Source organism: Diabrotica undecimpunctata, chromosome 2, assembly GCF_040954645.1.
Source record: "Diabrotica undecimpunctata isolate CICGRU chromosome 2, icDiaUnde3, whole genome shotgun sequence".
Taxonomy (NCBI): Eukaryota; Metazoa; Arthropoda; class Insecta; order Coleoptera; family Chrysomelidae; genus Diabrotica; species Diabrotica undecimpunctata.
The window spans coordinates 172,741,481-172,759,141 of record NC_092804.1 but is presented as its reverse complement, the minus strand read 5'-3'; the positions used below and the strand labels follow the sequence as shown (position 1 = coordinate 172,759,141).

At 32.2% G+C, this 17,661-nt stretch overlaps 2 protein-coding genes across 4 annotated transcripts in view; one reads left to right on the top strand and one right to left on the bottom strand.

Annotated features, from left to right (window-relative positions):
- The window catches only part of LOC140435232 (glycosyltransferase 25 family member), a 47,002-nt gene extending 29,685 nt beyond the window's left edge, over window positions 1-17,317 (bottom strand). The window contains exons 1-2 of the mRNA XM_072524032.1: window positions 16,353-17,317; window positions 14,944-15,172 (exon numbers count right to left, since the gene is read on the bottom strand). Of these exons, the coding sequence (XP_072380133.1) occupies window positions 14,944-15,172; window positions 16,353-16,528 (405 nt within the window). The 5' untranslated portion in view covers window positions 16,529-17,317. The remainder of the gene's footprint in view (window positions 1-14,943; window positions 15,173-16,352) is intronic.
- RpL37a (ribosomal protein L37a) lies at window positions 16,177-17,661 on the top strand. Of its 3 annotated transcripts, none has more exons than XM_072524029.1 (2): window positions 16,177-16,301; window positions 17,331-17,661. In XM_072524029.1, the coding sequence occupies exon 2, from the start codon at window positions 17,341-17,343 to the stop codon at window positions 17,608-17,610; it is 270 nt and encodes an 89-aa protein (XP_072380130.1). In that variant the 5' UTR covers window positions 16,177-16,301; window positions 17,331-17,340; the 3' UTR covers window positions 17,611-17,661. The 3 variants fall into 3 exon arrangements, with proteins under 3 accessions (XP_072380130.1, XP_072380132.1, XP_072380131.1); XM_072524031.1 differs by having other exon boundaries at window positions 16,251-16,375; XM_072524030.1 differs by having other exon boundaries at window positions 16,260-16,410.

Sequence of the window (17,661 nt, the reverse complement as noted above, 5' to 3'; positions counted from 1 at the left end):
TTCAATAGATTTATAAATTTAACAGATACTAAATTTAGTAATAGCTAGATATAACTTATAGAGAAAGGATTTAAATACAACTTGCCTCAGTAGAATAATCAGAAAACTTAAGAATATTTAGGTGTAGAATATGAAGTAGCATTAAACAAAACTGCAAACAATATCGAAAAAAGTATAATTGCAAAATCTATTACAAATGTGTGTAGTGAAACCAAAAATTCCTGTTACAAAGAGAATAAAACAGCCATTTCAATTAAAAATAAATCAATACAAAACAACATGGTGTTTACAAAAGCAGACAAAGGTAACACTACTATTTTTTTTATTATTGAAAAAGTTTACCGCATCCAAGGTGATTAGCGTTAATACGGTGTAGGTGTACAATTCTAATTTTATCTACTAGATAAAATACCGGCAGAACTACTCAAGCAAGGAGGAAGGAATTTGACACAACAGATGTACCAGCTAATACGAGAGATATGGATAGAAGAAGAAATTCCCCAACAATGGAAGAAAAGTATAATCTGCCCTATTCATAAAAAAGGAGACAAACTGTTGTGTCAGAATTATAGAGGCATCTCTTTACTTTGTTCGGGATACAAAATACTCACAAACATCATTAATCGAAGACTACAACCTCTCACGGAAAAAATCATCGGGGAATATCAAGCAGGGTTTAGGCAAAATAGATCTACCATTGACCAACTATTTACAGTTAAACAAATACTAGCCAAAGCATGGGAATATGACATGGACGTTTACAATCTCTTTGTAGATTTTAAACAAGCCTATGATTCAATAGATAGAACAATTCTACCTAATATACTGAAAGAATTTGGCATACCATCAAAATTAATACGACTAGTGCAAATGACAATGACAGAAACAGAAGCACAGGTATGTATTCAGGGACAGATCACTGATGCGTTTACGATAACGCAAGGACTGAAACAAGGCGATGGACTAGCTCCAACGCTCTTTAATCTTGTTCTGGAATATGTAATTAGACGGTTGACGGTGAGCGGAAATAACATACTTACAAACAAGTCTACCCAATTAGCAGCATACGCAGATGACATAAACATAATGAGCAGAACAATGAATGCAGCGGAAGAAACCTACGTTGAGTTGAAACAGAGTGCAGAAGCAGTAGGGCTAGCAATAAATACAAATAAAACAAAACTACTCATACAAACCAGATCAAATAGACCGGTGCAACAACACTTTATTGACGATATAGAACATGTAAATAGATTCACATACCTAGGAATGGATCTGGTCGCAAGCAATGAAGAAGAACCGGAAATAAATAGAAGGCTTGTGCTGGCAAATAAAGCCTATTTCGCGATGGGCCACATATTCAAATCGCGAGACGTACACCGGAAAACAAAACTCCGGGTCTATAAAACAATAATCAGGCCCATAGTAAGTTATGGTTGCGAAACATGGGTGGTGACACAGAAATCTGCCAATGCATTAGATGTGTTTGAAAGAAAAATATTACGTAGGATCTTGGGCCCAATAAGTGAAAACAACAACTGGCGAATTAGGTACAATAGAGAAATATACGAGCAATATAGCGAACCACCTCTAGCACAACATACTAAACTGCAGAGATTACGATGGGCAGGGCACGTGGTCCGCATGCATGAGAATAGAATCCCCAGAAAATTATTAAATGCAAGAATGCAGGGAAAAAGACCTGTTGGAAGACCTAAAAAGAGATGGGAAGATGAAGTCGATGAGGATGCCAGGAACTGCCTGGGAACGCGTTCATGGAAAAGAACAGCGGTAAATAAAGATGGTTGGAGAAGCCTGTTGAAGGAGGCCAAGGCCCGATTTGGGCTGTAGCGCCATTGGATGGGATGGGATGGGTACAATTCTAATAGTTTAAATTTTATAATATAATCCTATACATTTTAAATATTTTCCCAAATCAGCATAATTTAAGTCTATACCTAAGAGTTTATTGATATTGTTTGGAATATTGAACCTGTTGCGTCTATTTACAAAAAGTGGACAGTCAATTAAAAAATGTTTAACACTGTTTGTTTCGTCACAAATGTCACATTTAGGGGGGTTATCTCTGGTAAAAAGGTACGAATGCGTATATCTTGTATGGCCTAAACGTAGACGAGTAATGATGATTTGCAGTTTTCGGTTTCGAGTTCTAGGTAGCCATAGATAAACATTGTCTTTAATTTTCCGTAGTGTTGTCTGTGAATAATTCCATTCTTGATTCCACTTACACGTAATTAAATTTTTTATAGACGTTTTTATATCTCCGCGGGATTTCGACACTCCGTTACATCTGTTTCGACACTTACTCGTGTACTGCAGCTTCGTTTCCATCAATACCAATATGAGATGGGATCCATATGAAGGTAATGCGTCTGGAATTTTCTTCAGCTTGCTTTAGTTCAGATTTTACCATTTTTTCTAGGGGGCTTTTAGGATACATATGATTTCACATCATCATATACCGGGGGTCCTACGGCGATTGCCGCTTCCCGCATTTCAGCCTCCATCTTTTTCTATCTCTCCAATCTCCCTCTTCTAAGCCTCTAGACTGCATTGTTTTTGTAATTTCTCTTCTCCAGGAATTTGGTGGTCTTCCCCTTTTCCTTCTTTCTGGCGGAACATACATTAAGGCTTTCTTTGGCCACCGCTCTTCCTCCATTCTCATCACGTGACCATACCATTGTAATTGCCTTCCTTGTATTCTATCTGAAAGAGTATCTCTAATTCCTGTACGGTTTCGTATTTCCTCATTCCTGATTCTTTCCATTCTCGATACTCGACATGACCTTCAAAGATAATCCATTTCCACAACGTCTACTTTATCTCGTTCATTCTTTGTCATCGTCCAACATTCGGCACCATATGTGGTAATTGGTTCTACAATTGCTCTGTATACGCGAAGTTTGGTATGCAATTTTATTTTATTAGACCACAGTAATGAATTCAGTATTCGGATGCATTTTTTCCCTTGGGTTATTCGGTTTTGTACATCTATCTTAACTCATCTGCCATCTAAGCCATCTGCTGATATGATGCTTCCTAGATATTTATACTGGTTGCAGCCTTTTATGACTGCGTTTTCAAGCCTCAGATCTGTGGTATTTCCTCCAATTTTTAAATATTCTGTTTTGCTTATGTTTACAGTAAGCCCCCATTTGGCATATTCCTCAAATAATTTTCGATTCATATAATTTATATCTTCCTCATCGGTTGCAACCACCACCTGATCATCTGCAAACAACAATGTATACAGAGTTTCTTGTCCCACTTCGATGCCCATAAATTTACATTTATTTCTCCAATTCCTCAATGCTTCTTGGACGTATATTTTAAAGAGTGTCGGTAACAAACATCATCCTTGCTTTAGGCCTTTAGTGACTTTAAATTCGTTTGAGTTTCTGGTTCCAATTTTTACACAACTAACTGCATTTTCGTACAATTTATATATCGCTCGGATATACGTCGAATCCAATCCGGACCTTTCGAGGACCTCAAACATTTTCTTTAACGGGACACTATCATATGCTTTCTCAAGGTCTATAAATACCAAATGGGTTTCTCTACTTCTTTCGACACGCTTTTCAATTATTTGTCGTAGGATAAATATATTATCAAGGCAGGATCTCCCGGTACGAAAGCCGCTTTATTCTTCAATATCTTGTATGTCTTTCAACCCTCTTCTTTAATATTCTGCCGTACAACCGGCCCACAGAGCTCGTCACACTAATACCTCTATAATTGGAACAGTCTCTTTTATTCCCTCTCTTATATATGGAGCTTATATAAGATTTATTCCAATCTTTAGGAATTTCCTGGTCTCCACACATACATTTATTGAAAAGGTCAACTATTAATTCTAAAAGTGCAGTCGGCCCATATTTAACCAGCTCTATGGGAATGTCTCCAGGCCCTGCGGCTTTTCCGTTTTTAACCTCTTTTGAGGTTTCCGTCAATTCAGATAATGTTATTAAAGGGATTTCCTGTCTTTCGTCTCTGTTGTCTATTAATTCCCTTATCTTTTCCCATCTGTACTCTACTCTATCCTCTTTCAGCAGTTTCGTATAATATTCTTCCCATTCATTTAACTTTATGAGAGAAATGTTGTCTTCATTTTTCTCATTTTTCCTAAACTGCTTTAATGTTTTCCAAGCTTGTGCCACTTTTGTTCCACCCATAAATCTGTCCAGTTCATCACACTTAGCCTCCCAGTTTATATTTTTCGCCTTATCCACGTCTTTTTTAACTTCTCTATTCCATTTAGCGTATATTTCTGTCTTGAGGATCTTTGGATTGAAGCCATATGTGATATGCTTGTTTTTTTCTTGAGAACTTTCTCTTCTAGTTCCGTTGACAACCATTCAGGTTTTCCTTTTTTCCGATTTTCAACTTTTCCCAGTGCTTCATTTGCCGCTTCATGAATATATTTTTTAATTACCTCATACAGAATTTCAGGGTCTAAGTCCTTTGTTTCTATATTTTTTATTTTCTGAGCTATTCTAATTTTATATAATATATATAATTTTATGTTTTCTATGGTTGTTCCTATGTCTGTTACTTTATCATTTTTGTGACTTGATTGTTCTCTCTTAAATGTCACCATTAGTTTTGCAATAATCATATGGTGGTCACTTCAACATTCTGGCCCTCTAAACACCTTCACGTCCTTCGTTTTTAGTTTAGAATTTTTACGCTGAATGAAATAGTCAATTATTAATTTAAAATTCCTGGTAGGCTGCGTCCATGTTAATTTGTGTATATTCTTATGGGGGAAGAAACCATTTAATATTTTCAAAGAATGTGCCTCGCAAAAATCTATTAATCTTTGACCATTGTCGTTCAGAATGTCTTCTCCATATCTCCCTATTATTTCACTGTTGGAGCTCTTTCCAGTTCTTGCATTAAGATCACCTAAGATCCAAATTTCTTTCTTCTTATACATATGATTTAAGGTTTGTAAAACACCAAGGGAATCACTTAGAATCAATCATTTTGGTATTTTATTATTGTTGATATGTTCAAGAGTTTTGCGTATTGCATAAAGTTCAGCAGAGAAGATGCTGAAATATTTGGGCAGTCTGAATTGAAATTGATTGTTAGACGTTACATATGCAGCACCAACTCCTGTGTTGCATATGGATGCATCTGTAAATATCCTGCAGCAATTTTCTCCATGTTTGTTTAAGATTGAATTGAGGTTGTTTTTAATAACAGCCGGATTTATAGAATGCTTATTAAATACAGTAAGATTAACACTACTATTGCTATAGATAAAATAAAATATAATAACACAACAATAGAATTTTTAAATAATCAAAATATTGAAACGTTACACAAAGATCCGACAGAAAAGTATCAAAAACAAATTAAGCTAGCCTTAGAAAATTCAAAATCAATAGTATACCCAACCCAACAGTATATAATATATAACAATACCTCAATATCATCAACCCGCAGCCTCCTAAATTATACTCTTTTATTAAACTACATAAACTGAATCAACCAATAAGACCTGTAGTTTCTTTTTATACAGCTCCGTCATCAAAACTTTCAAAAAAACTGTTAGAGATTATTTTAGAACACACTAAATTTCCAACAAAATTTACCATAAAAAATACAATAGAACTAGTTAATAAAATACAACATTTTCAATTACCTAACAACTCAAGATTAATTTCATTTGACGTAAAAAATCTTTTTCCTAGTATTCCTCCTACAGAAACTTTTATTCTAGTAAAAAACTTTTTAGACCAAAATAGTACAAATCCAATCATTACATCTGAAATTTTACATCTTGAAATTTGCATAAACCAGGACTACTTTGAATTTAATAATCAAATATATACAAATAACAGTGCAGGACTTATAATGGGCAATCCTCATAAGCCCATTGCTATCAGATATTTTTATGGATCATCTAGAGACAAAGATTTCAAAACATCCCATATTCAAACAGTTTTTATATTGGTGGAGATACGTAGACGACGTACTAGTATGTTTCACAGGAACTAACAGGCAACTCGACCAATTTTTATCGTATATTAATTCACTTTATAGTCATATTGAAATTACAATAGAAACAGAACAAAATCAATCCATAAATTTTTTAGATTTAAAAATTATCACGCTTAAAAACAAACATGACTTCTCCATATTTCATAAACCTACCCATACTGACAAACAGTTCTCCCCTCCTCAACCTATTTCATTAAAGACTATAAAGTGTAAACGCATGTCAAAAATAGATCACTTGAGAAAGGCAATCAGCCGAAGCAGCTGCAGTGTTAAGATTTTATAATAAATGTTGTGAAAGTTTTGAAAACAAAAATCTTCAGTGTTTTATTGTTACATACAATGAATTTCCATCAAGTAACGGTAGAATCTATCAATTATTTTATTTCCACTACTTGTTCAATACTGATGCCATCAATTTCTATTTTACATCTTGTTGCTTCTTTGCTGACTACTATTGTTTTAGTTTTCTGAGATGAGATTGTCATATTAAATTCTTTTGTTCTTATGTTAAATTTGTGGACCAGTCTTTGCAGACTATCTACATTTTGTCTTATTCCGCTACCTATTTCTATAGGTTATGTAAGTTGTCCATCTATATTTGACTTCCATTTTGTTGTTTTGGTAGATGTTTTCAATAATTCTTATAATATTTAGGAGAACTTTTCTATTATACAGAAGATGGATTACATTTTTGAGTCTTACTCTATCAAACGCTTTCTTTAGGTCAATCGGACAAAGAAATGCTGGTCTATTACACTCTAGAGATTTCTCAGTAATTTGCTTTATAAGGAATATTTTATCTGTACACGATCTTCCACTACGAAAACTCTGTTGTTCATGTGCTAAGCTTAGTCTTTGATTTATTAGCATTTGTAAAATTTTAGTTGTAAGTTTTAGAGTAATATTTAACAAGTTTATACAGATTGTTTTTAAAACAAATAACATCATTAATATAATTAGAACTGATATGTAAACTTTATTTACATATTAACGCCTACGTTTGTATATAAAATACTAACTAAGATAATTTTCAAATCAATATTAAATCTCTAGTGATTCAGATAGTTCTTTAATTTGAATATTATTGCTATTTCACGATGAAATTCATAACAGTTGCTATGTTTTGCTTTCTTTTTGTAGTCAATACAGCCATCCCGTATAATAAAACAGGTAAGTGTCTACAGTTTTTATATATTATTTTAATATTTTTTTGAATTTTCCCAAAGGATTATTGTATTTCCTTGATAGTTATCCATAAATTCTAATAAATCTTTCAAATATTGAACTAATACTTCAATTTTATCATTTACTTCGCCAATCAGTTCTACTTGTTTGTTTCTACAGGGGGTAATTCCACGTCAAGTTTTCAAAGTTGGTCAGGTGACTCTTCTCCATTCGGCCGCAATTTTACAGATTATATTCTATACTATAAAATATGTATGATGATTTACCAAATTTTCAACCTTCCAGGTCCAAAATAGCGGTCTATATGGGTAATTAAATGATATATTTCCAAGTAAAACAATTTTTCTCGTATTTCATTACTTTTTCCTGCATGCCGGGCTCCAGATGCTCAAAAAAGTATCCAAGAATACATTTTCTATGTAAAATGAACCCTCTTTTTCTTAAAACAAAATCATATATCAAAAATATATCTTTTTTTCCTTCAAAAAAAGTTAAAAAGTATATACTTTAAGGTATAAATAAGCACAGCTCTTATATCACAGGATTTACAATTTTTCCGAAATTTTACGTCTTTTTGACGTACAACGTTCTTCTTCTTCGTCTAGCCATTCAGGTCCACATCTGAACATAAGCCTCTTCAAGTCTTCCTTTCCATTGTTTTTTATTGTACGCTACTTGTAGCCAATTTTTCCCGGCAGTCCTTTTCAGATCATCTGTCCATCTCATAGGAGGTCTGCCTCTGGGTCTTTTGTGTTGGTATGGTCTCCAGGTTAAAATTGATCTGTGCCATTTGTTTAGATCGCTCCTAGCTACATGTCCAGCGTATTCCCATTTCAACTTTAATGATTTTTGCACGACATCGGTGACTTTGGTTTTCTGTCTTATCCATGTGTTTGTTTTCTTGTCCTTAAGTGATATACCTAGCATTGCTCTTTCCATGGCGTGTTGAGTGACTCTAAGTATATTCATATTCTTTTTTGTGATTGTCCATGTTTGTGCCGCATAAGTTAATATCGGAATAATGCATGCATCAAAAACTTTAGATCTAAGATGTAATTGAATTTGTTGATTTCTGAGTATATAGTTCAGTTTACCGAATGCTGCCCAAGCTAACATTCTTCTTCTTTTTATTTCTTCAGATTGAATTTCCCTATTTAGTATTATTTTTTGTCCTAAGTATATATATTCTTCAACTTTTTCTATAACTTTATCGTTTATTATTGTCACGGTGTCTTCGGAGTGCATGACTTTTGTTTTGTTTAAATTCATTTTCAGTCCTATTTTAGAAGATTCGGTATGTAGTTCTAAAAGCATGGTTTGCATTTCTTGTAGGTCAGTAGCTATCAGGATTATGTCATCTGCAAATCGTAGATTACTGAGGTAGCGGCCATTGATGTTTATTCCCTTATATTTCCAATTTAGGTTTTTAAAAACGTCCTCCAAAACTAAGGTGAACAGTTTGGGTGATAAAGTATCTCCCTGTTTGACTCCCCTGTTTAATGGTACAGGGTTCGTGTGTTCATTTTCATTTAGGTAGTAAGTAGCTGTAGCTTGGTTCATAGTTTCTTTTATTAAGTTAATATATCTGCTGTCTATTCTACAATTTTGCATTGCGTTTATTACGGCCGTGTGTTCTATGGTATCGACAGCTTTTTCGTAGTCTACAAATGCTAGGAAAACTGGAAACTTGTATTCGTTACATTTTTCTATTAATATTTTTGTGGTTAACAGGTGATCGGAAGTTGAATAGCCTTTTCTAAAACCTGCCTGTTCATATGGTTGGTATTCGTCTAATTTCCTTGTTAGTCGAGTAGTTATGACTTTGGTGAGTATTTTAAACAGGTGTGACAGTAGGCTGATGGGTCTGTAGTTTTCCAATTTTCGACTATCACCTTTCTTGTGTAATAAGATTACTTTAGAGTTGTTCCAGCTCTTAGGGACTTGGCCCTGATGTAAACAACTGTCCACAAGCTTAGTTACAATTGCAATTAGTTCCTTACCTCCTTCTAATATCATATCTGTGGTAATATTATCTTCTCCTGCAGCTTTATTTCTCTTCATATTTTCCAATGCTGTAGTTACCTCTGAAATTGTTACTTTTGGCATTTCTGATCCAACATTTTTTATTAATTTCCGTGCTGGTCTCATCTCATCATCTTGTTGATGTGTTCTGTGTAAAATTCTTCTATTCGTGTCAGTATGTTTTTTCTAATTGTGATTTCATTTTCGTCTTTTCCCATTAATGATATCATCTGACGTCGTCCTAGTGTCGGTCTGAGGCATTTCATACTCTTATTTTTTTCAATAGTTGTTGTTATTAATTTTTCGTTTTCTTTTCTTTTTTGTTGTCTGATTCCTTTTCTAATCTGCCTATTAAGTTCTCTATATTCGTCGGTTCCCCTTTTGTTAGATTTATTTAAGATCTTCCTTCTTTTTATTTGTTGTAATATTTCTTTGTCTAATTCATTGTATGTTGTTTTTGGTTTTTTCAGTTGCAGAAGGCTTTTATTCACTGTTTCGGTAATAAGGTTATTCAAATCATCAATATCATTTTAGTTTATCTGCTGCATGCTAACTTGATTTAATGCATGCGCTATCTTTTTATTAAATTTACTATTTTTGATTTCTTCAGATGTCCATTTGTATCTTTTTTTATGTATTCTTTTCCTTTCTAGTTTTTTGTTAATTATTAGTTTTGTTCTTATTAGTCTATGATCGCTTCCTAGGTCAAACTGATTTAATACTGATACGTCTTCTACTAGGTTTCTATTCTTCGTTAGGATATAATCTATTTCATTCTTTGTCTTTTTATCGGGGCTCATCCATGTCCATTTTCTGCTTGGTTTTTTATTGAAAAAGGAGTTCATTGAGTACATGTTATGTTCATTCATGAAATTGAGAAGCATTTCTCCTCTATCGTTTCTTTTTCCGTAGCCATAGTTACCAATTAAATGTTCGTAATCTTCCTCTTTTTTGCCCAATTTAGCATTAAAATCTCCTAATAGTATTTGGTAATTTGCTGTATTTGTATCTATAGCTGTTCTTATTTCATCATTCGTTGAAATTACGTTCTTACTGAACATAAAACAGAGGAAATTAAATCATTTACTTTTCAAGTGATTGGAATCACCTTTTAACATTATTTTTTGTTATTTCAGACTCTTGCGAAGATCCCAATGCTCACTTTGGTTGTGAATTTCCCTGTATACCAACGTGCCACGTTCGCCAATTCGCATACTGCGGAACAAAGTGTGTTGATGGTTGTTATTGTAACGACAATTACATCCTTAGTAGAGAACAAGGAAAATGTGTTCTAATAAAAGATTGTTTCCCTCACTAACAATTATATTTATATGATGTACTGTAATATATATTAGAATTTAAAATTTGTAGACGTATTTTTAATAATTCATAGTACAATTAATGTTATATTTCTCTTGTTTATTGTCCAGTTTTCGGACCCATATGTCAGGATACTTCTTGTCAGGGTGTTATATATTCTCTTTTTTGTCTTTATCGTAATGTTCTTATCCCACAACACTGAGTTTAGTTGTCTTATACAGTTTCTTGTTTGTCTCAGTCTGTTGTTTATATCTTCTTCTGTTGTTCCCTGGTTCGATATTATGGTTCCTAAATACTTGAATTTATCTGTTCCATTTATTTGTCTTCCCTCGTCTATCTCTAGGTTTCTCATATCCTTGTTTTCTGTTGTTAGGTATTCGGTTAGCAGTAAGAAAGAAGCAGTAAGAAAGAAAGCAGTAAGAGCAGTAGAAATGGAGTTCCTGAGGAGAAGCTGTAGACTTACAAAAAGAGACAGAATTGAAAACGCAGAGATTAAGCGGAGAATGGGAGTGCAATCAGACATAATCGACTATATAGAGGAGAAGAGACTATCCTGGTACAGCCACGTCAGAAGAGCGGACAGAGGACGCTGGATAAACAAAATCACAGAATGGAGCCCGATTGGAAGAAGAAAGAGAGGAAGACCCCGAAGGTCATTCAGAGATGAAATCGACGAGGCTATGGAGAAAAGAACCCTGCGAGATGGAGACTGGAATGACAGGGAAAATTGGAGAAAACGGTTGAGTGAAGGAAGACAGTGAAAACTGTGGAAATCCTTAGTAGTAGTAGTAATTAATGTTATAAATATGTATATACTATTACTGTACTAAGCTTGTTAAATATATAGTGAGTAATATAATTAATTAAACTTCTTCTTCTTCCTCTTTATAAGCAATTCTGTTCGTTGATTGGCGGATTAATACCTCTGTGGAAGGTTGTCACTCCCTCTTTTGCGCGGTCTTTCGATACTTCTTCTGCCGATTGGTGACTTATCTCTTGCTATTTTGACGACGAAGGTCTCCTCCATTCTGCTTATGTGGTTTTCCATTTTTTTTTTTTTCTATTTTATTTCCATTCATTTATACACTGTACGTTACATTTTCTTCTAATGCCTTCACTTCTCTTTCGATTTCTCAGCGTATTTCCTGTAATTCTTCTCAGTAGTCTCATCTCTGCCGTTTCCAGTAGTCTTTGCATTGTGGCTATGTCAGGCCTTGTTTCTGAGGCATATGTCATTATTGGTCTTGCATTGGCTTTATAAATTCTTGACTTCATCTCAGTATTAATATGTATGTTTCGCCATATAGTGTTATTAAGACATCCTGTCAGTCTATTTGCTTTTTGTACTTGATCTCTCACTTCATTATCCAGGTCTCCATAGCTAGACAGTGTAATTCCCAGGTATTTTATTTCCATTATTTGTTCAATACTAATGCAATCAATTTCTATTTTACACCTGGTTGGTTCTTTGCTGACTACTATTGTTTTAGTTTTCTGAAATGAGATTGTCATATTAAAATATTTTGCTCTTATGTTAAATCTGTGGACCAGTCTTTGCAGACTATCTTCATTTTGGGCTATCAATATTACATCGTCTGCGAAACAGAGTATTTTTATTTCGTTGTTTCCCATTCTGTATCCTCTTCCTTTGTTAATGGTTTTGATGATTTCATCCATGATCAAATTGAATGGGGCTCAATGAATCACCTTGTCTTATTCCGCTGCCTGTTTCTATAGGTTATGTAAGTTGTCTTCCTATTCTGACTTCCATTTTGTTGTTTTGGTAGATGTTTTCGATAGTTTTATAATATTTAGGGGAACTTCTCGATTATATAGAAGATGGATTACATCTTTGAGTCTCACTCTGTCAAACGCTTTTTTTTAGGTCAATCTGACACAGAAATGCTGATCTATTATACTCTAGTGATTTCTCAGTAATTTGCTTTATAACGAATATTGCATCTGTACACGATCTTCCACTACGAAAACCCTGTTGTTCATCTGCTAAACTTATCCTCTGATTTATTAGCACTTGTAAAATTTTAGTTAAGTTTTAGCGTAGTATTTAACAACTTTATACTCTGTAGTTTTCTGGCTGTTTTTTATCTCCTTTTTTGAATATTAGAATTAGTTCGCTCGTTCTCCATTCTTCCGCTATTTTATTGTGTTTTATAATTTTATTAATTATTGTTGTTAATTGTTCTGACATTGCTGCTCCACAATATTTCAGTAATTCGTTTGGTATCACGTCTTTACCTGCTGCTTTTCTGTTCTTCAGCTTTTCAAGTATTTTCCGAACTTCCTGTACATTTATACTAAGTTCTTCATTTGTCCTGTACATTTATACTAAGTTCTTCAAGCGTCGTTTGTTCTTTCTCTGCATATAGCTTTTTTAGGTAGTCAATCCACGTATCCTTTTCTATGTGTTTTGGTTCTATTAGTTCGTTTACCTCCGTTCTTTGACCTCTTATGAAGGGCCATATTTCTTTTTGCATATCGTAAAAATCATGTTCCATTTCTTTCAAAAAGCGTTCCCAGTGATCATTTTTTATTTTTCTTTCCAGTGCATGTGTTTTGTTTTTAGTTGTGTTGTAATTATGGTATGCCTCTTGCGTTTTGGTTGATATATATTTCAGGTAAGCTTTTTTCTTTTCTTTACATTTTTCCTTCACTTTTGTACAAAACCATGTAGTTCTTCGCCTTGGGAACGATTTATTTTTATTTATATTTCTTTCACCAAGAACTTCTTTGGCCGAGGCTAAGATACTCCATCATTTTCTGTGATATATGTGTTTCTGCTTTCTTCGGTTATTCTTTTTTAAAATAAGTACCTTGTGGAGTTATCATAGTAAGCTTTCGACTAGTATCTTTATATATATATATATATATATATATATATATATATATATATATATATATATATATATATGTTTTTATTCGGATTTTTCAGAATACCCGTGGAAATAAATTCGTCGTCCATTGTCCCAAATCGTGGAAATAAATAAATTGGATACGAGACAATAATAGAAAAAAACTCAAATGTTTACTATAAATGGGGAATTTACTAATTTGCTAAGTTGCCTATTTAAAAATAGGCAACTTGCATGTATCATTTTGTGCACAAAAACCCATAGACATATAATACAAATAAACTGATTGCTGCAATACATTACTGTTCCCCCAGTACACTTCCGTGACATAAGTGAACAATAAGAAGGTCACGTGGTCGATAAATCCGGCCCATTAGAAAAAGATGCAGGGACTGCTTTACGTCAGTTGTCTCTGTCGCACTGGGAGAACTGGCTGCTATTGCAACGATCAGTCTATCTTGTATTATATGTCTATGCAAAAACCTGTAACCCACTCATAACCTTACTTATTTATAAAGCAAGATAGTACACATAATAATTTGCGATCAATGAGAATGGTACATTTTCTCGGAGATGCAAGAAAAGTTTGATTTTTTTGCATTTGGAAAGTGTTACAGTTGCCAGAAACGTTTCGTTTTCTTTCAAAATATATAATTATTGTGTAAAAAATTTGTAGCAAAACAAAAAGCAACTAACGAAATAATTAAAATTAAGATTTTGCTTCCTAAGTTTGAAAATTAAAAAATCACAGCTCATAGATTTAAAATTTGCCAAAGGAAAATGACGTATATATATATATATATATATATATATATATATATATATATATATATATATATATATATATATATATATATATATATATATATATATATATATATATATATATATATATATATATATATATATATATATATATATATATATATATATATATATATATATATATATATATATATATATATATATATATATATATATATATATATATATATATATATATATATATATATATATATATATATATATATATATATATATATATATATATATATATATATATATATATATATATATATATATATATATATATATATATATATATATATATATATATATATATATATATATATATATATATATATATATATATATATATATATATATATATATATGGTCAGTACTATAGTCGGCGTCTGAAAGAAAAATATATATCAAATGCAAAAGTTTACGTTCGTATTTTGCATTGGGTCGCACATGGACGAATTATCTGTTACGAAACACTTGCGGTATCTGTCCAGTACGCACGTAATGGACCGAGCTGTGTATCTAATAAATTGTTAGTAAAATATGTTAATATACTTTATTGACAGAGAAAACCTAAATCTGATTTTATATAAGTCAATTAGTAAACAAATGTGAAATGTATTAATGTGAATATATTTATAAGGCAAACAGTTCCATTGTGAAATTCTTAATATAAGAGTAGAAAAAATATTTTATAATGACTTACCAACAAAAAATCTGCCCAAATGTTTTTCGCAAATTCAAGAGCAGATTCTCGCAAGTTAATAATATGATTGAATCTCTCATTTGTCCAGTGTGCAGGCCCATGTTCACCTGGATATTGCGTTCCATCTTCGATAAATTCTGTATTAATTGAATGGTATTTAAATTTAACAGAAGATATCCACTGCCGAATGATTTCTAAACTATTGTCTGTGTTGTGATCACTTCGAATCCTAAAACGAAATAAACTTGTAGATAAAAATTACAAGTTATGAATGTGAAGATGAGATATGATTAACTTTTACTCTGAAATATGTTTTTTTTTTATTTTTTGAAACCTATCAAGAAAGTGAATATTGGCTAATAGAAATCTGAATTAATTAATCAAGATCTTAAAGATAATGATATCACTAGATCATTATATTCCACCACCAATTATAAACCTTTATAGGTTAATACCATTTACTAATTTTTACTTGACAATTTTTTTAAATCAATAAACATACTTCAAAATCCATAAATAACAATAATTTATGGATTTAATTAAGAATATAATTGAAACATTTGACTTATGTTTAAATTTTATAAATATTTAAAGAAATAAAGAAACTTAACACAGTACTAGCGAACTATAAGTTGTCTATACTTGGCGCAGCTCAAATAAGTGATAAACCAATTTTTTTAGCTGACCGGTGAATACTAAAAAAAAAATCGAAGGAGAAAGGAATCTTGACCTTAGAAAAACATCATGAATGCTAAAATTGAATGACTTTTTTGACTACGCTAGTAGAACAAGCTCTTTAGATCAATAGGTAAGTAATCATGTAAATAATAACCATATTGATGTGTATTGTGGGTGGATCATTTCTATTTCCAACAGCCAATAGAAGCATCAGAACAAGCAAAAAAAGGATACAATAAAACTCAACTTTACACATAACATCAAGAAAAAAGTTTTGATGTTATATGTAAAGTATAACATTTAAAAAAGTGGTCCAAAAAATGTGCAACATTTCAATAGGCAACATAAAATACATGCATCAGACAAAAGAATATAGACGCATAGATATTGAAAATATTTGGTAGAGTTCTTGAAAATTGCAACAGATGACTTCAATTTCAAAATCAATTCTAAAAATATTTAGTATGATTTTTTTTTAAATATGACCTACAAAACGATTGATCTAAGTTTTTTTTAATCTGAGAATCATAAAAAGAAATTTATAAATACGGAACACGAACATGTTGGTCACACTGTTACTGTGTCAGGACATATGTCAAATACGTCAAGCAAATGTCATTTATGTCGCTATCCTTTCCTGTCCTTCCTTTTCCTTTTTAACTTAACACACGTTTGCATAGGTAAGGTTATAGAGACTACAACACGTTTTCGTTAATAAATAAATAACTTACCACAAAGCCATTCGGTCCTTGGGGTAATTTAAAGACTCAAAATTCGATAAAAAATAAGGTAAAGTATGAGCTTTGTTTCTAACCAATATTGACACTAAAATTGTAGGTTGTTTGTTCTCGGCGTGAGAATTACTCATTATCACGAAAACGAGCACTAAAACATTTAAGAACTTCATTTTAAGTCTGCTTTTCTGTCACAAATTTCACATAACTCCTCAAATCCGACGATTAAATTTTATTTTTTAACACAAAAGTAACGTGCTTCTTTCATCGACAGCCATTTTCGTTGAAACGTGCACATAAATTTCTGATTGGATAATTGTCGTATGGCGGTAGTTTCAAATCATTATCGCCTTTTTGATTAAAGAATAGGGAAATATCGACGTAAAATGAATAGGAATTGATGATTCCACGTATATTTAGTAAAGTTAGGTTAATAACAGATATCAAAATATAAATTACCATTTATTAGTCGCTACTTATTTTGAAAACCGTTAACCAAAACCCATGTCGAATATTTTTCTTTAGTTTTTGATATATTATTGATGATGTAAAGTTGCCTCAGTTCCACCAATATCGAATTTTATTTTAGGATATAAAAAATTGTTTTTATATTTTTTCATGCAATTAATAATGCTCTTACAAAGAATGTACCTTAAACTTTCCAATGCACACATATAATACCTAGATTTCTAGAGAATAATGTATAATTGGTTACTTTTACAGTAATCCAGATAAAAAATAAACAGTAATTCAGCTTTTGTTGTTTTCATATTTGTCATTTGTTTTCGTTGTGTCTGTTTATTAAATTGCTGTATACCTTTTTTACATCTGTATCCTGTTCTATGTAAATAAATTGGTAACTTCAAACAAAAATATTGGTTTATTTCCATTTTGAACAAAGCTCATACTATAATACGATTAACATTTCACATTTGAATTTATTTCTTTAAGATTTACATAATAACATTGTTCCAGGTAGGTCAAAATGACCAAAGGTACCTCAAGTTTTGGTAAACGTCGCAATAAGACCCACACTCTATGCAGGAGGTGTGGTAGATCTTCATACCACATCCAAAAATCACAGTGTGCTCAATGTGGCTACCCATCTGCAAAACTACGTTCCTACAACTGGTCCATCAAAGCCAAGAGGAGGAAGACCACCGGAACTGGCCGTCTCCGTCATCTTAAAATTGTACGCAGGCGTTTCCGCAATGGATTCCGTGAAGGTACTAAACCAGTTAAGAAATCAACGTAGATTTATTAATTTTTTTTTGTATAAGAACAAATAAAAAAACTGTTTAGTTTA